General features: G+C 43.7%; 2 protein-coding genes across 4 annotated transcripts; both read left to right on the top strand.

Moving 5' to 3' along the window:
• The first annotated feature begins 3,562 nt into the window (after positions 1 to 3,562).
• ces3 (carboxylesterase 3) lies at positions 3,563 to 10,612 on the top strand. 2 transcript variants are annotated; one of them, XM_034589283.1, is made up of 14 exons: positions 3,563 to 3,734; positions 4,426 to 4,627; positions 4,714 to 4,852; positions 5,382 to 5,515; positions 5,587 to 5,740; positions 6,188 to 6,292; positions 6,981 to 7,082; positions 7,623 to 7,763; positions 7,853 to 7,933; positions 8,675 to 8,816; positions 9,019 to 9,168; positions 9,305 to 9,377; positions 10,191 to 10,356; positions 10,396 to 10,612. In XM_034589283.1, the coding sequence occupies exons 1-14, from the start codon at positions 3,674 to 3,676 to the stop codon at positions 10,408 to 10,410; spliced, it is 1,665 nt and encodes a 554-aa protein (XP_034445174.1). In that variant the 5' UTR covers positions 3,563 to 3,673; the 3' UTR covers positions 10,411 to 10,612. The 2 variants fall into 2 exon arrangements, with proteins under 2 accessions (XP_034445174.1, XP_034445175.1); XM_034589284.1 differs by having other exon boundaries at positions 3,586 to 3,734; positions 4,429 to 4,627.
• An 890-nt stretch (positions 10,613 to 11,502) lies between these two features.
• Positions 11,503 to 24,589, top strand: kiaa0513 (KIAA0513 ortholog). 2 transcript variants are annotated; one of them, XM_034589300.1, is made up of 13 exons: positions 11,503 to 11,687; positions 16,394 to 16,926; positions 17,809 to 17,908; positions 18,507 to 18,580; positions 18,814 to 18,884; positions 19,733 to 19,940; positions 20,037 to 20,077; positions 20,157 to 20,229; positions 20,402 to 20,479; positions 21,013 to 21,042; positions 23,182 to 23,262; positions 23,822 to 23,916; positions 24,520 to 24,589. In XM_034589300.1, the coding sequence occupies exons 2-13, from the start codon at positions 16,532 to 16,534 to the stop codon at positions 24,567 to 24,569; spliced, it is 1,296 nt and encodes a 431-aa protein (XP_034445191.1). In that variant the 5' UTR covers positions 11,503 to 11,687; positions 16,394 to 16,531; the 3' UTR covers positions 24,570 to 24,589. The 2 variants fall into 2 exon arrangements, with proteins under 2 accessions (XP_034445191.1, XP_034445192.1); XM_034589301.1 differs by lacking the exon at positions 21,013 to 21,042.
• Positions 24,590 to 27,202: the final 2,613 nt, after the last annotated feature.

Raw genomic sequence — 27,202 nt, 5'->3', positions numbered from 1 at the left:
TGAACAGGAATGGGGACCATTTACCACGATGAAGAAGAGGAATGAGTTTTACCTGATGAAACCTACGATATGTTGGATTTCTATGTCTGTCTGTGTATGTAAACTATATATTTGTGTTATTCTGTGAAAAACAATATGCTGTCATAAACCCTTCCAACTTCTAACTGAAGATGGAAATTATAGTTTTTTTACTCTCCATTAGAAATAATCATTCATTAAACCCTGAAAAATCTGAGTCTTATCCACATGATTATTTTTACCAGGTAATTGTCACCTCATTTAACTTGAAGTCATATATTATTGACACATTATTATTTCTATAAAGTGTGATACATGGTGTTGCTGGTAAATTTTACTGTATTGTGCTTAGAATCATGTTTCACTGTGATACAGACATGAGATTAGCAGGGATTTCCGTTCGGGCCGAGGACAGGCTGCTTGGTTTCCTGCATGGATGACTCAAATAGAAGTTATTGCATTACAAAGAACAATAGCAGCAATAGAATGATTTTTTTATTGAGGGTTTAAAGACACACATGTAAATTTGCCTTTAATTTCGGAAAACAAAATTAAGTTAGGACTGTTTTGAGTTGGTTTCAGGTTTGTATTTTGACAGAAATTAAAGAACACAACTGAAAATCTCACATTTCCATCGACAGAGACAAAAGACAGTGAACTGTACTTCGGGTAACTGCCTGTCATTGCTTCACCAGGGATTTGAACCAGCAACCCCTGCATCACTGCCACTCTCAACATGAACAGAGAGAAAGGAGCATTTCACTGATGCCATCTAGTGGTCATCTGTCAGACCAACCCACCTCCCAGAGAGACTGAAAAACTCCTCATGCTTTTTATACTTTGCAGATATGAACAGTGCTGCAGCTTCAGCACATCAGGATTCAGATGCTTGGAGATATGATGGTGAATGTTTAGAGTTAAAACACATTTCTGACCTGCTGCTCTGAACCGTCTGAGACGAGTCAGTTTTCTGTCCCCAGAGTCAAAACTACACCTGGAGGAGCAGCGTTCGGTTTTTATTCTCCACATATGAGAACTGCTGCTGCTCTTGGTTCTGTTGAATCACTGCTGCAGGCTTTACTCTTTGACTCTGCTGTTTAGTGAATCATATAATTACTCACACACAATTAATTTGTTGTTGATGAGGTTCAGTGAATAACCGTGGAAACCTGTTGCCTTCATGTACTTTCAGGTCGGCTACTTGTATATGGAAGCATCTGTATCATTAGTCTCTTATTTGTCAATCACATCTAAAACTACTAATAATAAACTTAAAATATCACCTTTCAAAACACAGGTACAAGGTTTACAAGTAGGTAAGTTGAAGGCAACCAATAGGAAACGGTTAAAAGCCATTTGAAGATCCCACAGCTAAAGAGCTCAGATACAGAAATAAAAAATGTTGTAGATAAGAAAAAGTTAAAGACATTTAAATAGACGGTTAGATCAGAGGTGGATAACGCACGTGTATGAAAATGTGTCTTTAAGAGAGATTTAAAAGAGGATAAAGAGTTGGTTTCTCCTCAGGGAGATTGTTCCAGAGCCCTGAAGGAAAAGGCCCAGACTGTGGAGTGGTGAGTCGGGGCCTGTGCCGAGGACCACCGGGCACATATGGTGTCAAAAGATTTGAAATGTAGACGTTTTGTTCCATAACTTGACTCGTCTCAGCGGGAGGCTGAGGAACTTTAACTCATGACATGAATTGGAGCTTCCCTGTGTGAAGCAGTCAGGAGTCAGGGCCTCGTTCTGGTGGAACTGAACAGAACATGTGTTTCACCTGCTGGCTGCTCTGAGACATCTGTAAAATAACACGTTCCTATAGCTGCCCCCCCGCTGCTCTGCCACATGCTGCAGATAAGCCTCCTGTTAAACGACCACTACTACAGAGTGAATCCACCTCATCGCAGGACGAGGTTGAATATGCAACAACAACATGGCCTCGCTGTTCCCACCTCAGGTTGACAGAGCTCTCTGTGTTTGTTCTGCCTGATGAAACATGTTGTTTCTCAAAGGCAAACAGCATCAAAGCCACTTCTGCAGAGGACGAGAGAAGTGACAGTCGAGGATCTGGGTCATTGCATTAAGATTATTGATGACTTCCACACTGGAGCTGCAGTGATGGCATCTTAATGTGCAACTTGTCTGCTGCTGTCACAGGATATAGTGGATTGGATGTGTTTATTGGTTCAGTTACTTGGACGTGGAGTAAAACATAGATTGAACTTGGAAACAAAGCAGAAACAAACACGTCTGAAATGAACCAAACTGACCTGATAAAGAGAAACAGAGACTTTATTCAGAGCTGCTCATTGTGGGAACTGTGGAGTTTCTCTTTAATTTGATGGTCTCCACCTTCTATGTAAAGAGCCTTGAGATAATGTATGTTATGATTTGAAGCTATACAAATATGAATATGAATTGAAATTCACTAGATCTGCAGTTAAAACAATATCTTCACTCGTGGTATTTTTGCTCATTTAAATCAGAAGTGTGAGCTGCTCCTTTCCCACAGTCGGTTCACAACAAATTAAATTCATCAGAACTGTTTATTCTCTAGAATCATGTGTATAGTATTTAACAGAAAGTAAACAGGGTGTTTCAGAAGGTTTGCAGTGTGTAGCTGTGTTGGTCAAACTGCAGGATTGTGTAATTTTCTGTCCAGAGTCCTGCTGCATTGGAAGTCAAACCAGTGGGGGCCGCACCATTTACACAGCTGTAGTTGTGACGTAATACAGTTGTTTGTGTGTGTGGGACTCGAAGGTTCAAAGTACATGTGTGTGTGTGTGTAGGGTTAGATAGTAATAGATTACATGCTGTCGGGATTACACGATCATACAACCAAATAGAAATCTACATTTTACAAAATGTGTTGTTAGATCAGTGGATGATGATGATGTGTCTGAGACACAAGGTTTCATAGAGAAGTTCTTCACTTTGAGGTGATGGAAGAAAGATGTTGATTCAAGATGGAGGATTTCACGAAGCAGTAGTCTCCAAAAAACGCTTCAGTAAATTACAATGTGTTTCTGTCGTCCGCAAAAACCTAAACGTCAGATCTGAGGAGAACTCTGAGCAGCAGTGGGTCGACGGACGACAGCAGCAAGTGGCATCATCATCTTGATCATCATCACCACTACCATCTGACATCAGACGACTCATCAAGGTCAAGCACATCCGAGTTTAGAGCAGAGGTTCCCAAACCTTTCAGCCTATGACTCATTAACCAAGAGATATTGATTTAAACGAGTTAATTCACGTTCATGCACATGTTGTAATGTTTCCTGTTGTGTTGTAAACTGACTTGTGGAGGATGATGTCGCTCATCAGGTCCAAAGTCACATGGAGACAAAGAAAGTAGTTGTTGTTTTTTTGCTTTTGAAACAATTACGATGAAACTATGTTATTTGGAATTGTTTTTAAATTTGATATCCTTAAATCCTCGGGGGGATGTTATACAAACTTAAAATGTCCTTGATAGGATAAAGTTTCATAATTGATCTAGAAGTAAAGTAAGTGTGTGTGTGTGTGTGTGTGTGTGTGTGTGTGTGTGTGTGTGTGTGTGTGTGTGTGTGTGTGTGTTGGAGGGGAGGTACTACATGGGGACTATTTCTCTGAGCGGTCACAGTAACTCAGTGTTTCTTTGAGCTCCGTCAGGATGAGAACAGAGCTGCTCGTTGTTTACCTGCTTCCTGCTCTGGCCCAGGTGACGCTGCAAGGTAAGAAAACACCTCCGTTTGAAAAGTGTAGCGTGCTAACAAGTTAGCTGGTCTTTCATCGAAGTAGATATTGTGTTCAGTGCATCTTCTCTTCACTCGAGTTTCCTTTCAGAAACTCACACAAACGAAAAAGGACAAATGGTTCAGCTTTTTAATTTAGATTTTAAAACAGATTTATTTTATGAGGTAGTTTGATTCTTTAATGTTCAATAAGGGATGACAATAAATATGTTTTATTTTATTCTACAAACATAAAAATTGTTTAATAGGGTTAGGGTTAGGGATGAAAGTATTACTAATGACTTGATTACATTTTAAAATATTTATTCTCCAGAAGTCTTTTCTTCTTCACAGAGAACATTCACATGTTCCAGGGTGTTCATCACGAAGCAGAGTAACTGTAAAAACAAACCAGCACCGACTCATCAATAAATCAATGCATCCGAATTGACTTTTGCATTTTCAGTTGTGTTATTTGTTGTGTTGTTGAATGGTAACACAGTGCAGTATCATCCACAGTGTTGTAGAGCAAATCGTTTGACAAAGATCCCTGCAGACGTGATGTGATTTACACGATACGAGGGCTCAGAATGTGTTGGAGAATGTTTGGCAGTGATGAAACATCCACTGTACGTTTACTGTAACCTTGCATAAGCACCAGCGTTGACCTTTAACACACTTGTATCTTCAGCAGGGAGCGATGACCTTGTGGTTTCTCTGAATAATGGCCAAGTCAGGGGGGAATATGTGACGGTGAAAGGCACCGAGAGACGGGTGAAGCAATACCTGGGAATCCCTTTCGCCCGGCCCCCCGTGGGGCCCCTCCGCCTGGCCCCTCCACAGGATGCAGAGCCCTGGGAGGGGGAGAGGGACGGCACTCATCACCCCCCCATGTAACCAAGGGTGATCCCCGGATTAACAGATTTAAGATGTTGAGTCTTTTCCGTGGATGATGCACATTTCTTCTCTCTCGTCTCAGGTGTATCCAGGACGCAGAAAGATTTGTGAACGTGTCTCGTGTTCTCTCGATGACGTACAGCGCCACCGAGCTGTCCGAGGACTGTCTGTATTTGAACGTGTACACGACCACTGAAGCAAAGAGGGGGGACAAACTGCCGGTGAGTTAAAGAGACGACGCTCCAACTAATGGGGATTTCTATCCAGGATTTACTCTGCGAATTACATTTCCTCTGCATCTCAGGACTCACACACCAACTGACAATCCAACGCTTATCACTGATCACACTTTAGGTGATTTACATTCCCGTCAGTGCTTTTAACTCAACACTTTATCATTCATTGTCTCCAGCTCCAACACCAACTGAAACCTAAAGGAGACACATTCTGCTCATAATCAGGTTGATCATTTGAATTAGTTTATGACTGTAAAATGTTTTCATGCTGTAATGTTCAGAAAACACACGACCTTCCTCCGACTGTCCATCGCTGCAGCTCCTCTTTTCAGCCTCTGTCTCAAACACTTGGTTTTAGCTCCTGTCTCTTTAAGACATTCATGCTCTAGTTACATCCACAGTGAAATCACACTTTAAGTGACTCTGACCTCTGCAGGTCAGTAAACAGATATTTATATGGAGCCTGGTGGAGGGGATGCCGACAGTAGTAACGCTGTGTGTGTTGTGGTGTCAGGTGATGGTGTGGATCCACGGAGGAGGTCTGGTGATCGGAGCGGCGTCTCATTACGACGGCGCTCCGTTAGCAGCTTATGAAAACATGGTGACGGTTTTCGTTCAGTATCGCCTCGGCATTCTGGGATTCCTGAGGTAAGGCCCTGTCCTGCAGATAAACAGAGTGAGAACCTCCACAGACGTCACAGTGTTCTCCTGCTCCTCAGCACCGGGGATGAACACGCTCGGGGGAACTGGGGTTTCCTGGACCAGCTGGCAGCTCTGAGATGGGTGAAGGAGAATATCGAAGCCTTCGGAGGAGATGCTCAGACGGTCACAGTCGCTGGAGAATCTGCAGGAGGCATCAGTGCCTCCCTCCTGGTAACTTCCCTTATTGTTTGATAAAGTTCTGGATCCAAATTACCTATTTTTATCAAAGGAAGTTTAAAAATGTTTCCTATTTCCGGCTCTTTCTTATTGGAAAAAGTTACTTTTAAATATCTGTTCTCTGACGTCATTTAGTTAAACATGTTTTGTTTTAATCATCTTAAACAGTTTTCAGTAATGTTCCAATATTTCTTGTATTTCCTTCATTCCTTATTTATTTATAGAAAAATAATTTTTCCGTCCTCACTCTGTTCTCTTGTTATTTGTTGTTGTGTAACTATGTAACGATATTCCTGTGTTGATAGTGAATGTTTGGGAAACGAGATGATACATCGAGTTTCAAACAAAGAAACTAATCAGTGAAAAACAACATGTGACACATCAGGTTAACATCTGGTCCATTCATCAAGTATTAATTATTTGTATCTTTCCTATGAACAGACTCTGTCTCCTCAAGCCAAAGGATTGTTTCAGAGGGCGATCTTTCAAAGTGGAGTCGCAACACTCGGCTCCTCCCCCACCTCCCATGCTCTGGGTTTCGCTAAGGTACAGTAACATGGAAACTGAGAAGAAGAATTTATCTGCAATAACGAGTCAGAGGAGCGGAGCTGCTCAGAGACAGACGGTGCTGAGTGTCGGATAAAAGTGGCTGAGATTCAAAGAATAAAGTCCAAATTAAATGAGAATAAAGTCTCAATATTACAAGAATACAGTTTTAATTAAATCAGACAAAAGTCATAATATTACGAGAATGAAATACAATTCTAACATCTTGTAAAAAAAAAAAATTCAACATAAATACTGATACTGACGTGTGTGAAACATGAGCAGCACCGTCGAGTTCCAGTAGAAACTGTGATTTGATATCAAGGTTGAGGAAAATGAACCAGTCACAGTCCGTGTTTCCCACATTCTGTAAATCTGCTCATTAAAAATCCGTCAGAAGCAGAAACCTAACGTGGGAGCAGAGTGAACTGTGAGGAATGACAGGAATGTTCTGCTGTCAGAGTTCAAACGGAGGATTAAGACTCTATCGACCTGTGAGCTCATTAGAATCAAATCAAACCAAAAAGAAAACATGTCAAAGAAGCAAAAAGGATAAAGATGAAATAATAACATGTTAGAAGTGATGAAAATTTTAATGAAAACAATGACAGATGGTCAAATCAAATAAATAATATTTAATTAAAAGCTCAAAACTCATTAATAGTTAATCTCTTTGTTATTTCGTCAGATCGTTGCGGACCTGAGTGGATGTGACCACAGCAGCACACAGGAACTGGTCCAGTGCATGAGAGGGAAATCTAAAGACGAGTTGCTCAGGGCAACCGAGCAGGTGAAAGAGCCTGCAGAGAGGAACAAGCAGAAGTTTGACACCAGCGTATAGTTTAAATTCTAACATGTTTTCTATTGTGCTTTACATTTCCTGGATGGGAGAAAGTTGTTCAGTTTAAATCTGCAGAGAAACGTTGACGAGGTTCTGGAGTTTATTCTCTCACATCACGAGAGGAACAAGGAAACAGGAAACTCTCTTTAGGCTCAGTGTGAATTTGAAGGGTGAAGCCTGATGTTTGCCACAAGATGGCAGCCTGTGAACACCTTCAGCTGGCACATGCTCACTTTATTAGGAACGTCACAGTAACACACGGCAGGTCCTTCCATTGCTCTGAAAACAGATAACTCCACAAAGAAGAGGTTGTGGGTTTGTCTGTAGGAATAAATACAAACTACTCAACCTGTTTCCAGTAGATCGGCACTTTCAGAAAACTGCATCTGCATTAATTGATCTGATTGGAGGAATAGTCAGGTGTTCCTAATAAAGTGCTCGCTGAGGCCGCTTGGTTTCATCCTCTCATGCAGAGTGTTGTGTGTTTAGATGAAGATCTACCTGGGGGGTGTGGTGGACGGAGACTTCCTCCCTGACGAAGCAGAGGAGCTTCTCAAGAGGAAGGAAGTGTTGAAGGTCCCAGCGATGATGGGAATCACCAACCACGAGTTTGGATGGTTGCTGCCTCAGGTCGTCTCGACGCTCTCACTCCAAAACCTTCAGACACATCATCACCGCTGTGCTCTTTTCTTTACTTGTGTCTCACTTTGACTAAACAGAGCTTTGCGCCCCCTGGCTGGGAGAACGGTATGAACAGAGAGTCTGTGCTGGCAGTGATGAACATGTTCTATCCTGCAGGGGTGAGCTGTCGTTGTGATGATGATGATGATGATGATGATGATGATGATGATGATGGTTGATCGATCAACACTAGAATCGATTATTCAATCCCTGATCAATTACAAAAATTGTATTCAGTCGAAAATACTTTGTTCATCTCTCAAAAAAAAACCAAACACTCAAATTTAAAAAAGTTGATTTGATATTAATGTGAAAGGTTAAAATCATAGACCGACATGACGGCTCCTAAAAGTGAAGCCAAAACATCTAGATCGCCCCCTGGTGGCTATCTACCTATCTTCCTATCTATGACTGTAAATAAAGATGAATGACGCATCTCCACTTCCTCCCATTGTACAGAAATGAAGCCAAAATATCTCGGATACGTGCGCAGCCATCTTGCATTTGTTTACATGATTTGGAGTCAGGGTCTCTGCAGCAGGGATGTGGGGGGTGGAGCCAAGGTGTCAACATCCCACCAATACAGATGGTCAACCAATCATGAGTCAGTCTCAGCTGTCAATCATGACGTCTCAATCTTAAAACGACTAATAGAAACCGAACATTGGTTCATGTCCCATCTGCTAACATGGAGGAGCTAGTGTTTATGACCTATACTGCAGCCAGCCACCAGGGGACGATCAAAACGCTTTTGGCTTCATTTTTGAGGAGCCGTCATGTCGTCCATCTTTTTTTACAGTCTATGATCTTCCCATAGAAACCAGTTGGGTCTGATGGTCCGACCTTCCTCCCTGTTCCAGGCCGCCGCTGCCAACAGCATCATCGCGGACGAATACCTGAAAGACGCCAAAACACCAGAGGACATCAGAGACGGGTTCACTGAAGTCATGGGAGACCTGCTCATGATGATGCCCGTCATCAAGGTGGCCGGTTACCACGTCGGTCAGTGGAGCAAGGCACAGGCACCGCGTCACGGCCGAGAAATCACATTTCTATCCAGAACGGTTTTACTAAATTATTCCCCAAGAGAAACACTGACTGGTTCCAAGTGTCCGTTTGACTCCAGGATGAACTGGTTTGATGTCGGTGGAAGGTCGAAGGTCAAGTTAATGACCTCTGGTGTTTTGTCTCCTTGGGGCCACAGATGCTGGGATTCCAGTTTACATGTACGAGTTTGTGCACCAAGCGGAGATTTACCAACACACCAGACCCCACTTCGTGAAGTCAGATCACGCAGATGATGTCGTCTTCATGTTTGGTGCATGTTTCTGGAATGGACATATCAAAATCGGAGGTTGGTGAAATATATTAATTTATGCGAAGATGAATCCTCAAACCTCTGGGTTCAGTGGGAATAACTGAAGGGACGAGTGGGAGGAAGATGATTTAGTTCTGGTTTTGTGATTAAACTCCTTCTGTCCCATCTTCAGCCAACTTCACCAAAGATGATGAAGGACTGTGTCGGACCATGATGTCGTACTGGGCCAACTTTGCCCGTAATGGGTGAGTAAGCACTGAGAACAGCCATAAAATAAAAACTGCACTCATCAATATTTTTATATTAACAACAGGGAAACATCTGACTCACTGTTTTGGTTTTATTAGCAGAACTTTATAGTTGTGTTCGTCCCTCATCACTTCCACAGTGTCCAGAGGTTTTCAAGCTCTCGTCAGTCCAGCGTCTCATTCTTGTGAACACGATATCTCAAGAATTGAACTAAAGGATGAACTGAGTGGATTGTGGTGTTCAAAGGTCAAAGGTCATAGTTCTTCTGAAATTTTTAAAGTAGAATTCCAGTATTTTTCTAAATTAATGGTACTTACAGAAACTTTTGAAATTGGTCCAGTAGATCATCTCCATCTCCAGAATAACAATTTGAGCCTTTTATTTGTGTAGAAAAACAGACATTTTCGTGAACATTTCATTGACCGTCGCAGTTGCCCCATGAGAATAGTCACAGCCGCTGTGTCGCAGACCAACTTCTGTTCTTGTAAACACCATTTACCCCTTAAAATCAAATTCATATATTATCTGGACCGACGTGGATGCAAATTGCAACTTAACTGCTTGACTAATTAAAAAGATTTAATAAACTCACCACCAGAGATCAGACGAAGTTAACTGTGATGAATTTAGCAGCTTAACGAGTCAGATTGTTTCTTCTTCTCTTGAAAAATGCAAAAATAAGCATTTTAAGTGAAAAAAGACAAAAGATAGAAGTTTGAATTAATGGTTGGACGCAGGCCGCGAGGCAAACATCCACAGACGATAAAGACTTTGCCTTCATGTCTGTTCCTGGTTGGTTCCCTCCTCAGCTCTCCGGACGGTCCGGGTCTGGTTAGCTGGCCTCAGTATTCCAGACAGAAGCAGGAGTACATGGAGCTGGGCGTCACACAGACTGTGAGACAGAAACTGAAGGAGGACAGAGTCCACTTCTTCACTGTCACCCTCCGTCAGAAGCTGGAACAGGCAGCAGCAGCAGCAGCAGCAGCAGCAGCAGCAGCAGCAGCAGCAGCAGCCGCACCTGGAAACTGACGTCTGCAAGCGGCTGCGTTGTTTGTTTGTGTTTTATTTTTCTGCCTCAACTGGTATCTGACCAGTTACTGTTCAAACCAACTTATCTCTGTTTCAGGGTTGATTTACGAGGCTTATTTTCCAAGTCTCAACTCCACGTGTTTGTATTGTTTCATGAACTAACTAATTAAAGGAAATACTTTCACTGCAAAAACAGAAAAAACGTGTCTCTTATTAAAATCTTTGTTTGAAGCCGTGCGCAGTGTTTTTAGCTTTAAGACACAAACGAACATACAATGCAAATACAAAAGATTTAAAATAAACTAGAATGTCAATGAGATCTGGACACTCGTGAATATCAGTCCGCTAGATATGCCTGATGAATTATTCTGTGAGTGAAAAGAACGTCCCAACTCACAATTATAAGGAAAGTGGTTTAAAAATGTCGCTCTTCCACCAAGTTTTGTGGAAATTTGCTCAATAAAATTTGCTTAAACCTGCGAATAAACAGACAAACAGTAATAAAAATCATAACCTACTTGATGGAGGTAAAAAAATTAATTATCTCTGGTTCTGGTGCATCGACTATTTCTGAAATCATGAATCTGACAGTGTTGTGTTTTGTCAAATCAATTCATATTTGCTTTATAAAATGTTATGACCAATCCAGGTCCACTTTCTGGGCCCATGTCCCGTCCTCCCACCAAGTTCACTGGAAATGTGTTCAGAGATTTTGTGATAAAACAAACTGACAGAGACAGAACTATAAACTCCTTTGCTTGGGAAATTACATAATATAATATAATATAATATAAAAACACTTATAGGTTTATTTAATTAGCTATATTGATTATGAATAGTCTGCATATGTCAATATGTTCTTCAAATGTTAAAATCTTTTATAATTTGTAGCTATATTAAGATCTTTTTTAAATTAATACAGGATGTTAAACGATGGTTTCTTCATGTTCTGTAGATGCAGTAAACGGAAATCATTGAGGTGAATCATTCTGACATTTATCATAATAAACACGTTTCCCTTTAGTCGTGCTCTTATTGTGAAGGAGACCGGCGCTGGCTCCAGGGGCTTGACGCGGCGTCGCGGCTGCTCATTGGCTGAGCCGCTCGCCGACGTCACTGGGTTCCCCCCTCGTCGGGCCCGCCTCTGTTTGTTGCCTGCGCAGTCGTGCACGAGCAGAGCAGCCGCTGCGACGCACGAACACAGAGCGACCGAAGAGGAGGAGGAAGAGGAAGAGCAGCAGCAGCAGGAGGAAGAAGAGGAAGAGGAAGAGGCTCAGGTACGTTCACATGTTTATCTCACATGTTACAGACATGTTCAGTGTGCGTGTGTCCGGCGGAGGGATACTCCTCCTCTCCTGCTCGTGACCCTTCCTGCTCGGCTCGTGCACAGCTGATTCCTGTTCCCTGTCGGTTACACCTCGGTTACCCTCCTCTTCGTCCTTCTCTTCCTCCTCTTCCTCCTTCTCCTCCTCCTCCTCTTCCTCTTCCTCCTCCTCGGTGCAACAGGAAACGTCATCCTGCTGCTGTTTGTTCAGAGCTGCTTCCTGCGTGCGCGAGACCCCGTGCCCTCCCGTCGGTAGCGCGCGAGCTCCAGCCGTGCACAGAGGAGTTGATGGGCATCGTGTTGCAATATGCGCGCGCACCACAAGGGGGCGTGCAAAGAAAATAGTCGCAGCAAATGAAGCGCGGTACGCTGCCTAGCAACGATAGTAAACTGTTTACGGGAATTTTAACGTTCCGAGTGGAAATAGTTTTCAGTCTGTCGAGGAACCCGTCAGCGTAACGAGTAACAAGCCACTGTGACAGTCAGAGCCCCCCCCCCCCCAGACCTCCTCCATGTTCACAGACGGGACATGGACACGTCAAACAGGCGATAGAGATGCGTCGTCCATCTTTATTTGCACTCGATTGCCAGAATTGGGAATATTTCAGAACGTTTTGTCATATGATGGTTTGGTCCATGTCCCATTTGCTAACATGGAGGAAGCCAGGTTCATACTGCAGCCAGCCACCAGGGGGCAATCAAATGATTTGGCTTCGCTTCTGGCATCAGTCACGATATCCATCTTTATCTACTGACATGTTCACGTCAGCATCCGAAGGGAACTTTCTGTTTCTTCTGTGAATGACTGAGAAACTGTGAAAGCTCCAGGTTCTGTGCCCCAACCCCTCCCCCCCCCTGGTGATCGATGTGGCGTTTTCTCCTTGAAACCTGACAAATATCCGGCCGATGCTAATTTAGTCGGACGAGAGCGAAGCAGTGCGACCACAGCCTCGGGGGGGAGGTGCAGTCGAACCCCCCTGTGGTGAACGTGGTGGATAAGCTGCTCCACATCATGTTTCTGACATGATGAAGTAAAGTGCTGCAGGTTTTCTCTGTGTCCTGGAGTCGAGCTCTCAGAACAGATTTATTTCTTCTGTTGTGAACGTTGCCTGTGGTGAGTAGATGTTATCTATCCCCCCCCCCCCCCCCCCCCCCCCCCCCCCCCCCCCCCCGGACAGTCCACCTGGTTTATCTCCCATCAGCCACTTGTCACATCTGTTGTTGCTTCTGATGTGAGGTTGTGCAGTTCATCTCCGGCTGCAGCTCTGGACTCAAACTCAACTTTAAACGTACAATTGGAAAGATATTTCTCTTCAATATAAGAAACTAATTCCAGAATCATCATCTGTCTGTGTGACTGTGGCTCTCAAGAACCGTTCATCTCATCGGCTTCACGCTCGGCTTGTGTGGTTAACGACTCTGGGAGGAGTCTCCTGGCTCAATAGTGTTTTGCAGTGTGCATTAAAAATAAACTACAGCAGATCACGGCCAATAATATCCATCCCACCGGGTCATTTTAATTATTTGATCACCATGGCAACGACATTCATAAAATCACTTTGTCGTTGGCAGTTTCTCTACAAAGTAAAAGCACAGTATAGCAATTAACAGACTTCAAATAGTCGACGCGCAGTTAGGTAACTTATTCTGGTTTATAGATGTAAACCACACACGTGAACAGTAATAATGCAAATTCCGTTTCATTTGATGCAGAACTTTGCCTACACACCTGTCCGTGCAGATAAACCAGGTGGGATGAACAGTTTTACGACTTCACTTTATGCTCTGCACACAGCGTCCAGCACACAAACTATAAAAAGTGACGGTGCAGACGTTGTCACTCACGACAGTCGGCGTGTTTTTGACCACGTCAATGGCAAAACAGCTGATTCTCCAGTTCTGGGTTCTGCCACCAGCTTTACCACACACCAAGCAGACAGGCAGGTTAAGAACAGGCACCTTAGATCATTTGGCTCGCTGCTGGAGTTTCTCGATAATAAACAAGTCACTTTATTATCGCCTCAGTCCCACAGAGCTGTCAGAGTCCCAGAGCAGTGGTTCCTGTTGTAGTGGCGAAGCTGATAACAGTTATGATGGCTTCTATTGTTAGCCTGTAATCAGGTGACACCTCTTTCTGATAAGTCCTGTTTGGTTTTACTGGAACTCGGACCAGCGCAGGTCAGCCGAGGCTCGACATTCCTCCAGCCTGAGCACTGGACCCTGTAAAAGTCTGATCCACTCCAGCTGCAGGACGTTTGTCCCACACCGGTGGTGACAGCGTGGACTTTACCAGGAACTGGTTTAGGACTGTGATGCAAAACAACATTTACCTAAAGGATAATCCTGGTCAAGTCCCGTTTGTTTGTTGGGTGGTTGGTTTGTCAGCAGGATTACGCAAAGACACCTGAACAGATTCCCACTCGGTGGAAGGTGGGACGTGGGCCCAGAAATAACTTATTACCTCTGCTAAGGGGTTATTGTTTTGATTGTGCAGAGACGACTGGATGGATTTCCATGAAACTAGGTGGTCAATTTGTGGCTACACACACAACTGCAGATGAAAACCATGAGGTCTGACTGTCCGTGTGGACGGTAACAACTTTACGAACACGAGTACGAGAGAGCACGAGGCAAATAGTGCTGCACACAAAATGAAGCAACCGAGCAAAACACTACGTTAGAGGTTTCTCATGTTATTGTGAGGAGAGTAAGAGTTTCTTTGGTTCTTTATGAAACTGTGGTCGGACCAACGAGAACATGTCATGGTCCAGATAATGAAAGGGAAACGCTGCTTGGGGAGATAGAGCCTCGGCTGAAGTTCTCAGTCTCTCAGGAATTTCTTTATCTCTCTTTTTAACATTGTGAAATAGTTTTTTTTACGTCTTCCCCAATGTCCCATAGATTAATATAAAAACAGTCATATGAAGAGGACTGATATCTGTGAGCTTGTGTCATCTGGTGCAGCTCGACGGATTCAAGTGACTGTTGGGCCTTGATAGCTTCATGTTTAGTGCCGTGGGAGGAAGTGGAGAAGTGTCCTCCGTCTCTACGCTCTATGAAGTAAAGCATTGTGGGACAGGGAAGTCCCATGTTGGGAAGGTGTTCCTCCATCAGGCCGAGCGACTGGACCTTGAAAGCACCTTGTCCACATGCTGACTTGACATTATACAGAAGGAAAGTGGATTTATTGCCTTGAATGAAGCTTGTGACAGAGACGGATGAGGAGCGGAGCAGCTCGAGTGCTGAGCAGCGTCTCGCTCATATCTCGCTCAGCTGATGTTCCTGTGGACGAGTGTGCTGAAAACATTTCCTGCTGGGGGGGGGGGGCGGGGCCCGGGGGCACGTTGCATAACAAGGGGGTGGGGGTGAGGTGGATAACCCCCCCGCCCCCTGCTCATAGAAGCAGAAATACTGCAAAACTGTCTTTTTGTCTTTTTGTGTGTGTGTGTGTGTGTGTGTGTGTGTGTGTGTGTGTGTGTGTGTGTGTGTGTGTGTGTGTGTGTGTGTGTGTGTGTGTGTGTGTGTGTGTGTGTCACTCACCTGGGGTCTCACTGTCTAAATGCTGCTTTATATAACCTCGTCCTCTTTAGAGCTGCAGCCCAAACACAGGCCCAAGGGCTCCTAGACGTGTGTGTGTGTGTGTGTCTGTGTGTAAGTGTGTGTGTGTGTGTGTGCCTTGTGATAGTGGAGCTAAAGCAGATTAGCTGAAGGACGTGAGTGTGTGTGAAGGACGAGCAGCCGTCGCTGTTCTTCGCCCTCAGAGAGAGCGAGGCCGGGGTGGGAAACCCTGTGTGTGAGTCAGCAGAATATCGCTGTGGCTGTTGTGTAGCTCACATCAGTTGTTGAGCGCAGCTCGGCCTTGTTACACAACAGAAGCTCACCAGGCGGCTTCTGCTCGTTTGCACAGATCAGACGTTTGTAAGATTTTAGTTTCCTGTCTTTGTGGTTTTTAATCAGTCATTTCAGCTTCCTCTGATTTTCATGATTACGAGTCAAGTCAAGACGAGTTTATTTGAAGAATGTCGCAGCTCCACCAAGGCCCGACAGCCCCCCCGCCTATAAAACCACCATTAAATTCACGAGCTCCAGATGAATCCAAGTCCAACACTCTCTGTTTTTTAATTCCACCAGCTCCCGAGGAAACTATGTGTCTCTTTAACAGTCTTCATTGAGTTCTTCCTCGGGACGTGTGGGACCCATCCACTAAATTTCATGGGAATTGGTTGAGTAGATTTTGCGTAATCCTCCTAACTAATAAACGCAGATGAAAACATAGTCTCCTTGGTAATAACCACAGTGACCAAAGTAATGTGCAATAAAAACATGAATAAAACAAAATGAAATTCAAGATCTAAAATTTTGATATGAAAATCCTGATGAAAGGGATCGAGTGAGAATACATTTTTTTTGTGTCGGTGAGATTGAAGATGGGAATTTCACAGACGACGATCAAAACCATGAGTCAACATCGTCCAATCATCGACCAGCAAACGTACGATCTCTCTGTCACACAACGACACGGGTCGGATAAAATCTGTCTTCAAGATTAATCGACCAGACTTTTTGGGAATAGTTGACAACTAATAAAGAGCTGCAGTCGTGAATCCACTTGTTGCAGAGAATTTTTTTTACTGAATGTAATTTTCTCTTTGTCCACAGATGCACTGGCTTTGCGAGTTGACTTGATGACAGCGCCCTCAGGAGGTGGGATGAGCGTCTGCAGAAGCTCCAGCCTGTGACCAGTAGCTCTGTTAAAAAGCACCAGTGTAGAGCTCGGAGCAGGGACTGGTTTCCAGTATGGAGGGCGTAGCCGTGCAGAACCTGATAGACTTCGACCTTCCCTCCGAGGCCACAGCTCTGAGCGGAGACGGAGGCCGACACGAAGGCCTCACAGACATTTTCTCCCCAGAGCCGGTGTCTTCCACCGGATTCCATCAGCAGCCGTTACTACCAGAACCCATGGCACCAACCAAGTCTGTCCACCACCACCACCACCACCACCACCACCACCACCCAGAGGAAGGAGACAGCGACGCGACGGAGTCGGCGGACAGCGAGAACGACATGGACCCGCCCTCTCTGCTGAGGAGGTCGTCGTCGTCTTCTGCTCACAGTCGGGAGGACGCCGACGCCGAGACGCTGGAGGGGAGGCAGTTCATGAAGGCGTATGTGGAGAAGGTGTTTCACGGAAAGTAAGGAGGAGCTGTTTCTTAATTCTCCTTGATGCAAATGAATCTGTCGAGTCAAACCAACGAGGGGAGACTTTAGAGAAAGCTTGTGTCGGAGGGAATGTAAGTTCTACGTCAGCCAGTTGTTAACTTGGTCGTAGCTTCAGACTTGAACATGAGAAGTGAGAAATACTACATAAAATGAGAGAAACCACTTTTGAGAAACACTTATTTACCGTCTACGTTGACTGTTTTAGTTTGGAGGATGTGGGGTTTATGACCTATACTGCAGCCAGCCTCCAGGGGGCGAACAAGATGTTTTGGCTTCACTTTTGGGAGCTGTCATGTCGTCCATCTTTATTTTCAGTCTATGTTTCCATCACTGGTTCATCACTGGTTCATCACTGGTTCATCACTGGATAAATGTCGTCACACTCTCCATCTTCCACCAGTTTCCTTTTTAATCCCACAAGTTACATTTTTGGTTTTGTCATCAACGTCTTCTTCTTCTTCTCTCTCCTGCTTTAAGCTGCGTCAGATTCCGTTCAGATCAACTTTTATCCATTTCTGTTCCAAAGAAAGATTAGCAAAGTTCAGCCGGTCACAGATTCCCATGATGCACCAGCCGAGGCCCTCGGGCTGCAGCCGTCTGAGCGACTCATGAATTTTTAACAGTGGCTCCAATGTCAGTCGGGTGAAATGTTGAAAGGGCATTTCTAATATCAGGGAACCTCTGTGTTCGATTTCACAGACGTTCGTTTGTCTTTTTTACTTCAGGCCTGTAATTGCTGAGAATCTGTATTTGTGTTTTATCTGCTGAGTTCTGAGTTCAGTGGAGAAAACAAAAGCAGCTGTTTTTACCGGGTCTGTAAACTGTTGCTGAGTCTGTGAACGTTGTTTCCTCAGGGACGACTTTGACCAGGAGGAAAAAGCTCGTTTTGGGGAACTGTGCAGTGGAGAGACGAGCAAAGGCCGAGAGTGGTTCGCCAAATACGTCAGCGCCCAGGTGAGTGTGGAGGAACGGTGGACTGGAACATTGATCATACATAACATAACAACCTCAGCTGAAGGTTTATCTGAGTCAACAAACCATATTAACAACAAAAGTACTGAAATTGTCCTATTTTGTTGAATAAATACATAAAACGTTGATCAAAAATATAGAAACATGAGCTAAATATTTCTCCATAAGTTATTTGAACTATGAACATTGTTTTGTTTTTGAAATATGATTTTCTTTTCTCTCTGGTGCCACCAAACATGATATCAACACGTTTTTTGCACTTAACAAAACGTTCTTGACTTTCTGATGCAAAAACACGAATGTTCTGAATATTATAGTTTTTATATCATTGCATTTAAACAGGATCATGCAAACAACAATCTCTTGCAGGCAGGGGGCGCTCACGTCTGTTTTTAGAGGGTTAAGGGTAATGTAGCGACAATATTCTAACGCATTGGTTAAGTTGTTTAATTTCACCAGTTCAGGTTCTGCTTCATTACGTAGTTTACTCAGTTTCTAGAGAACGGATCGGATCTCATTTATACATTTTAGATCAGGACGTTTGTTTGTAACTTGGTTTCTGTGGTTCTGTCGTTCCCAGCGCTGCCATTCCAAGTGTGTGAGTGAAGCCACCTTCTACAGGCTGGTGCAGTCGTTTGCAGTCGTTCTGTTTGAGTGAGTCCACACGTAACAAGCTGTTCATTTTAAATGTCTGATCCTCTTTGACTGTGAAGGAGAAGAGGATCTAAACAGTTGTTATTATTCCATGAAAGACAAAACGTTTCAGTTCTTTTTAAATCTTCTCCCAGGTCTGTGACGCTCAGTCCGAAGCACAGAGGCTTTATATATCTATATAAAAAGGCTCAGTGATTTTCTTAATGTAATGTAATGAGATGTTGTGTTGACAGATGTTTCCAGATGGACGACTACAGTCCAGCTAAGAACCTCATGACCATGTGCTTCACATACTACTACGTAGGTAAGGTCTGACTCCTCAACACTCTCACACTCAACATGGCCTCGCTGCAGCTCTAACCGGTTGAGAAGGTGACTCTCGCTCCTCGTGCTGATTCAGAGAACGTCTCCACCGCAGGTCGAGGCTGTGGTTTCTGCTGCTGCAACACAAGAAGGTCGTGTTTGTTCTTATTAGGCAGGAAGCTTTGCTTGTGAAATAGTTCACTGCAACAACATCTGTCTGCAGCCAGTGAAACACAGCTGAGGAGAAAAGTCTGCAGGTCGTCATCGTGTCCGTAAGGATCCGTACAAACGTCTGCGTGTAGCATCATAAGTATGTGAGCGTTCAGACTGTGTGCGTCTCCACGTGACATAATGGATTCTTGCTTCCGTTTATATGATTCTTCTCTGAAACAACCTTAACACAAAACAACAAATGGTTCTGAACTCCCACAGACGCTTTGGCAGAGATGAAAATACCGGTCGTCAGATATGTGCATCGTTCTTCTTATTCTGCTTCAACCAGGAAAACTGCAACTGACAATTAAATCAAATGTCATTGTCGTGCACGAGAGGAGATGAATGAGTCGTTTAGTACCTTGTGATGTCGTCATCACTGAAAGGGGGTGAAGACAACTTCAGAATCCATTGTGTCAAGTTTTATACACGTCACTGCTGATTGGGCAACATCTCTGACACACCCACCCAACGAGAGGAAACCTGACGTTCAAACAGGAAACCATAGAAAGCCTTAATTAATTAAAGGGCCGAGACAGTGAGAGAGAATCTGAATAAGTGAGTCATTGAGATGCGTCTTTGCTCTCAGCTTCATTTCTTGATTTTGACACTGAACTGTGCTCGTCTGTCTTTCAGGGAAGTCTCAGCCGTCTCCGTCGGAGCTGCTGGAGCGCGGCGGTCCTCCAGCTGCGATGGACTTGTACATCAACAAGGCCAACTCGTGGCTGACGGGGAAAAAGGACGCCGCCGAGCGCCTCCTGAAGAACACGTCTAAGACTGACGTCAAAGGTTTCTTCGGAGGCCTGGAGAGCAAACTCAGGAGCTCGATGGCTCCAAAGACTGAGTGAGCAAACCCCTCTGAGTCGGGTGGATCGTTTTCATCAGAAATGTCAGAAATGTTCTCAGTTCGTTTCTTTTTCTTCCTCATTCTTCTCTCCAGAGACGAGGAAAACCCTGTGGAGATGAAGCCCAGATCACCAGGTAGAGTTCGTTTACTTCAGAGCAACATTTAGAAATAAGCCGAGTCGTGTGAGAGCCTGAAGTTTTCTCTGCTTCTCAGTGTCTGAAGGTCCAGAGGAGAAGAGAGGGGAGAAGGTTTATCTGTACGGTCACCTGAAGCAGCAGCCCATCTGGTAAGTGGAGGAGACTGAGGATCCACTGGGAAGTGGTGGAGACACATTCTGCTCATATTCAGGTTGATGACTGTCCGTTGCTGCAGCTCCTCTGTTCAGCCTCTGTCTCAAACACCAACGTAAACTATAATAAAAATGTAAAAAACGTTAAATCTTCGTTGTCTCTGCTCAGGCACACGCTGAGGTTCTGGAACGCTGCGTTCTTTGATGCGGTTCATTGTGAGAGGAAGAAGAGATCACCGACCACCAGGTGAGACTCAACCAGCAACTCTTCACATACATGATGTCTAACAACATGTGTGAAGGGACTGAGGTGAACATGAAGGATGAAGATCCTCTGTGGATCCTCCTCGTCTTCTTCTTCCTCTTCCTCTTCTTCTGCCTCCTCTTCTTCTTCTTCTTCTGCCTCCTCTTCTTCCTCTTCGTCCTTTTCCTCTTCCTCTTCTTCTGCCTCCTCTTCTTCCTCTTTGTCTTCTTCCTCTTCTTCTGCCTCTTCTTCTTTCTCTTCGTCTTTCTCCTCTTCTTATTCTCCTTGTTCTTCTCCTTCTTTCTCTTCTTCTCCTCTTTTCTTTCTTTCCTCCTTTTTTTCCCTCTTATCTTCTTCTTCACTGCAACATCTTCTGTTTTCTTATTACTATTTATCTCTCCCCCTCTTCTCTTCCCCTCCTCCTCCTCTTCTTCGTGTCTCTTCTCTTCTCTTCTCTTCTTCCTCTCTTTCTCTTGTTGTTGTTCTCCCTCTGTCTGGATGTTGACTTTGTCTCCTTGTGCCTTGCTGCCGGGCAGGGGAACGCAGGATGAAGAGAAAGACGAGAGGTCTGTCATTCTATTTGTCCGCTGCCCTAAAAAGAACAGAAAGAAGGAAATATTCAAACTAAGAGAACAAAGTAAAGATGGAGGCGGAGACGCTGCAGGTTGTGGACGGAGATTTGCTTTAAAAGAAGCAATTGGTTATGGTTAATGATTTTCGGATGAGGAAGTTATTTAGTGACATGTTAGAATATTTAGTGAATTTAGTAGAAAGTGACTAAACAATGTTTAAGCTGCATAAAAACACTTCATTCTCCCAAAGAATCTAAAACGCTCCAAAATGCTGCTTTATCTTTTCTCTCTTCCTCAACCAATGACAACGCAGCGTAAACCCACATGATGCAGAGTAGCAGAAAACCAGTGGTGAAATAGAGCGAGAGAGAGAAAGGTAGAGAGAAGTTAAGAGCTAAGGAGAAATAAATTTAACATAACAAAATGAATCCAGAGGAAAACCCGTCTGATAACGGGAGAGAATCGTGATCTGGCTTCGAGGCATTAATATTCAAAAGAAATTCCATAATGGTGCGACACGTTCTCTCCATCAGATTAAAAACAGAGAGAACGCTTAGAGACGGGTTTTTACTGGTGTTCAGGTGTGAGGCTGAAGGTCCGAGAGTCTCCAGTGAACTGAGACGTTTGTTCACATGTGAGATTTCTAAACCTGAGGTGGTTCCCCTCAGGATGACCATTGGATTTCTCTGTGTTTGTGTAGTGTTGTGTAGTGTTGTGTAGTGTTGGTCTGCTCCTGCTTGTGTCGGCATGTCGCTGTGGCTGTCTGGCAGACGATGTGATTCACAGAGTTGGTGTTGAGATGGTTTTTGGTTCCTGCCGATGGAGGCGTCACACCCACAGTTAATATCCTGACCGTCGGTGATATTAATATCTGCAGCAGCAGCTTCTTCACAGCTCACTGCATGTTTCACTCCACTGATCCTCCTGCACGTGTTGGTGTTCCTGCACGTTCCCTCCACCGCCGCTGTGTCTGTACCACTGTGCATCCACTGTGCACGCACTGGGATATCAGGCTGGAAACCAGTGCAGGTCGAGCACGCTGCTTTGCTGGTGGATTTTCATGTTGGGAGATGTTTGTGATTTCATGTTGGGATGTGTACAGAGGGCGTTCGGTGGGCGGTGTAGCGGTGAGGTTACACATCCAGAAGATAATGAGCAACATTAGCGTTCATTTAGAGTCGTGTTTGTATCCATGCGATGAATCTATTTTCTGTATTTAACTCTGGTTTTGGTCTCCACCAGCTCCTGAGGGAAATGTCTGGCTCTTTAGCTGCTAAATCCATCACCAGTCAGTCGTTAACTTTGTTTACTGGGCAGGTCGCCGCTCTAAGACCCAACAGTCTCCTCATGAAACCACATTTAAATTCACTTGATCTGAATGGTCCTTCTATGTTGAGAAAAGTCGTATCTCACAAAGAAAATCCTGATCCGAATCCGCTCCAAAATGTAACGGGTTCTCCCCTGATCCACATTCTTCTACTGAATTTCATCCAATTAGTCGTTTTGCGTAATCCTGACTTTAATTCCACAATGATCTGTTTTTAACACTTTTCTTTGGTCTCCACCGGCTCCCGAGATCCAGATCTGCACCAAATTTAACGAATTCTTCCTTTGACATGTCACTAACCCATCAATGATATGATAATTGAAAAATAAAAGTCGTAACATATGATATAAGACAACGAGATTATCCTCTTTCTGCTCATTACGGTGAATTCAGGTGTAAAAGACCTTTTGACATGAACACACGATGTGAATCGCTGCTTCTCATCTGCTTGTTAACGATCATTTGTGAATGAGTCATTTGTTGTTTTCTTATTTTTACTCTTTTCTTTGCTGATGGCCGCCCGATGTGCTTTTGCCCTTTTTAAATATAGTTTGATGTGTTTTATCTGTGATGGAATCTCATTGCATCTAATGACAACATGGAACAGTCCCAGGGATGGATGTCACGATGTCACGATGTCACGATGTCACGATGTCACGGTGTTTGTTGTTTCACCTCAGAACGACCAGAGAAAAGTAAACGTGTGTTGAAGTTGTGTTCGGTGACACCCAGCCCTGACCTGTTCTCTGTGGAGACGCTGAAGGTCGAGACTCCGGTTTGACTCCGGTTTTCTCTCTTTGCCGCAGAGAGAAGTGGTGTCACATGACCCAGGAGGAGCGAGACGACACCTCCAAGATGGACGAGAACATCACCTTCGGGCAGCTGGGGTGAGGGAGACGCCGCAGGAGACACCGACATCCTCATATTAACCAGATCAAGAAAACAGCATGTTCTGATTAACTTAACCAGAATGAGCTCATATTCAGAATATATAACATAAGACATGTTTACGTCTTAATCATCTTCTCCTGCCGTGTTTTTACCTCAAGGTCGTTTTTATCTTATTTATTATGATCTGCTCTTTTATTCTATTTGTCTTCATCACAAATGTTTTAAACTGATTTTATGTGAAGCACTTTGTGTTACATTCTATGCACAAGTTATTATTATTGTTATAAAATGACTATACATATAAAATAATCTGTGGCCCTAACACCAGTTGTTCTACAGCTGTGGTTCCCGTCTTTCTAAAGATGAATCATAAACATATAGAAAGAATATGAAGCCAAAACTCATTCATTGATAAAACAGCACAGTTTCTTTTGATACTGAGATATTAAATATCTTTGTTTTGGGTAAATATAGATTATTATTATTCCATATATTTAATGTCATCATCAACGTGTGTGAGTCACTGAGATGAACCTGGTTCTCTTGTGTTTTCAGGACATTCACTCACAACATGCTGGCGTTCGGCCTCAGTAAGAAGCTGTGTAACGACTTCCTGAAGAAACAGGCGGTCATTGGAAACCTGAACGAAGGTAAAACATTTGATCTTTAAATACTCGAGGAGAAGAGAAATCAGATGTTGATGGTGAACAGGATCTGGATCTATAATTTGGATTAAAGCAAAAGTTTCAATAAGGGCAACCTGAACAGTCACAGATGAATTAAACTTCATGCACGGACGCGTATTGAGATTGAAACGAGATTGAAGCCAGAACAACATCCGTAAGAAATTATATTATATAATGAGATGTTTCTATGATGTGATCACTTTCCTTTGTTTACATAATAAAAGTGAATGATATGACAAAGTGAGTGAAAAGTATCGAAAAGTGAATAATCCCCTGAATCTGCAGCTTTGTGGAGATTTCAGCTCATTGTTTAGTGATCTGCTCTGAAGCTGCTTTGTTTCAACGAAAAAAACAACCACTTTAAAATCCACAGGCTGAAAAATATGATGTTTTCTCTCGGGAGCTGGTGGAGACCAAAACAGAGAAAATATTGGATGAAGATTCATCAGACGTCTGCAAAGATGATTAGAAATCAATGAGAATGTTGCTCCAGACCTGCTGGATGTGAAAATACTCTTGTGATGTTGTGTTAGTAATTTGAACTGTGTGTGTTTTTCCTGTTTGCAGAACAGAACAAGTTGCTGAGCGACCACATAGAGAAAATGGCGGCAGAGTGAGGACGACGGGTTCTGACACGTGAAAAACACAGAAAGTTTCCTCTCAACTAATTATCGTGACCAACTCTGCGTTTGACTGTTGTTGCATTTGTGTGGTTTCCTGCCAAGACGCAGCGTCTGTACTGAACTGTGTCGTCGTCGTAGCAACGCTGTGCGTCCAGCTCCTCTGCATCCGGTGTCAGCAGAAACACCACATCGTCAGCTGGTGCATGATTTCATCGGTAAAACGTCGCCGTCTGTGACCCGCTTTTAACAAGTGAAGTGAAACCAGTGCATATAGAAGCTCAACGGCGACAGTATTAGATTATACATCTACGTTTTATCGTGTGTGTCCATGGTAAATATATTTATTACATGTTAGAGAAATACTGTGTTAAGTATAAAATATTCTTCTGCCTTTGTTCATCTACATACAGTTCAAACCTGACACCTGGCTCGTAGTGTTTTAATCGTCTGATCATAAAACTCAACACTCTTAGAATCATCTGCAGTGAAATATGATTCTATTTAGAAACACACAAAACAGCTTTGACAAAACTCCTGTAACATTGATAATATCCCTTCATGCCTTCTCCTGGATTGATGGAACATGATTATTTGTTTCCTTGCTCCGGGTTAAACACGTAGAACGTAGGCTAAATATGAAGCTACAGCAAGCGGAGGGTTAGCTTAGCTTAGCATAAAGGCTGGAAACCCCCAACCAAAGAAGCATCATGTGCTTCCCAGAACCTCCACAGCTCACTGATGTGTTTAATCTGCACAAAGAGCTTCCCAGTGAGCGAGTGGACGCGTGGACGAGGTTTCTAACACGTGACGGACGTGAAACTGGAAGAACACAAACATCTCAGGATGAAGAAGAGGAGCCGTACACGACGAAGACGAAGATGTCCACTTGGAAAGTTGTGCTAAGCTAAAGCTAACTTCCTGTTGGTCGTAGCTTCATATTAGACAAACTGCTTCATCCTCATATCTTCCACTTTCCCTCTGGTTAGTGTTTATAGTCCGGAGGTTGTAATTTAACGGTAACTTGACATCAGGAAACATCAACCATCCAAAGTGCCTTCCAGGAAAGTTAATGTCCTTGGTCTTACTTCTTTGATGCTTCCTTTGATCACACGACTAAACACTAATGCAGAGCCGGCAGATATTTTCACCTCTTCCACAACCGCTGCATGAAATACATTCACTGTAGTGTTGTGTAGTTTATTGTCATTGTTGTTGAGTTGTGTCACCAACAGCAGAGCATGTTCCCCTGGATGAAACTCCAGTCCTCCTGCACACGCGTGTTTCTAAATACTCTGCATGTGCATCAATCTGTGAATCTGTGGAAACGGCATCGAGCAAATGTAAAAATGACTGAAGCTGTGATTAGTTGTGTTACTTCATCCAACCACTGCAGGGCAGCAAACCTCTTCTTCTCGGTGAGAGATTCCTGAAAGAAGAATATATTATCGAGGCTCCACCTGTCGGGTTCACTCACGTTTAAGAAATTTGGATCCATTTTGTAAATACTGTATATATTTTTCTGTGTGTTGTACAAATGAATCACGTGCTGCTGTTTGTGAAATGTGGTTAGTCGTTAATTGCAGATGTGATAGATGTAATTGTGTAGTAATGACTCCGAAGGTCCCACACACTCTTTTATTCTCTGGTGTGAATGTGCAGATTCCTTCACATCCTGAGCGATGTGTGTTCAGCTTCGAAGTGTTTGTTGAAGTGTCCCTTTGCATCTCTAAGCTGAAGTATTGATCTGTGTATTGTACTTATTAGCTCAGCATGAGCTGTTTGCACTACGTCTCCCCCCCCCCCCCTGGTGTGACACCGGTTCCTTGAGGCTGTGTTTGTTCTGCACGGCCCTGACTCGTCCTTTTTCAAATCTTCATGGGAGTTTGCCTGAAGGAAAATGGCCTTTTTTGTTTTTTACCATATTGCTTTTGTGTAAAGTATCAACCAAGTGAATCATTAAAGGAGTTTGTTGTGTTGATGAACTCCGTGTCGTCCACGTCGAGGTTGGACACTACGCCAGGCGATGGCGGTTGGTGTTTCCTTTACATGTTTGCTCAGGATTTAAGCCTAAACAAGTGTTTCATCAGAATTTATTCTACGTTTAAGGAAAATAGTTTATTTTCCCAACAGCCTCGTCTTCGTCGTCAGTCCTTTGAACTTCCTGCGTTACGTCACCTGCCTGCTAGCTTGTTCACCGCGTGGTGTCTCAGACAGTTGGTCACATGACTTCCCTTCAGCCTAACGTGATCCATGTGAAGGCAGCAGTCCTAAAGGGTTCCTGGAGGGATTGTGTATCATCTGAACGTGTGTTACACAGTTTTTATTGTGCTCTTCTTACACTTGCATGACCACATTGTCGTACTGTTGTTAATAATAAAGAATGTGTTCAATTCATTTTTTTGATGTCGTGTGTTGAGCACTCCGTGGATTGTGTTGTGCCGTGTGAGTGTGTGTGTCAGTGTGTGTGTGTGTGTGTTGATTGGGACCCTCCTCAGCAGCACAATGTGTCGGCCTGTTACAGTGTTTGACTTTCTGCTCTCTCTGCTCTGTGTATAAATAAACAGCAGTCACGCTCGCTGCGCTCTGATTGGACACCATGTAATGAGATGTGAAAGGCCAGTCAGCAG

The sequence above is a fragment of the Hippoglossus hippoglossus genome, chromosome 6, assembly GCF_009819705.1.
Source record: "Hippoglossus hippoglossus isolate fHipHip1 chromosome 6, fHipHip1.pri, whole genome shotgun sequence".
Lineage (NCBI taxonomy): Eukaryota > Metazoa > Chordata > Actinopteri > Pleuronectiformes > Pleuronectidae > Hippoglossus > Hippoglossus hippoglossus.
The sequence above is the reverse complement of the archived record's forward strand: the minus strand, read 5'-3'. Positions and strand labels throughout refer to the sequence as shown.

Bases quoted from the DNA above. Each gene is read 5' to 3' on its own strand.
- ces3 (XM_034589283.1), top strand. From the start codon at position 3,674: ATGAGAACAGAGCTGCTCGTTGTTTACCTGCTTCCTGCTCTGGCCCAG. The intron at 4,853-5,381 runs GTGAGTTAAAGA...TTGTGGTGTCAG, and splicing joins AGAGGGGGGACAAACTGCCG to GTGATGGTGTGGATCCACGG. The intron at 7,764-7,852 runs GTCGTCTCGACG...TTGACTAAACAG, and splicing joins TTGGATGGTTGCTGCCTCAG to AGCTTTGCGCCCCCTGGCTG.
- kiaa0513 (XM_034589300.1), top strand. From the start codon at position 16,532: ATGGAGGGCGTAGCCGTGCAGAACCTGATAGACTTCGACCTTCCCTCC. The intron at 19,941-20,036 runs GTGAGCAAACCC...TCTTCTCTCCAG, and splicing joins TCGATGGCTCCAAAGACTGA to AGACGAGGAAAACCCTGTGG. The intron at 23,263-23,821 runs GTGAGGGAGACG...TTGTGTTTTCAG, and splicing joins ATCACCTTCGGGCAGCTGGG to GACATTCACTCACAACATGC.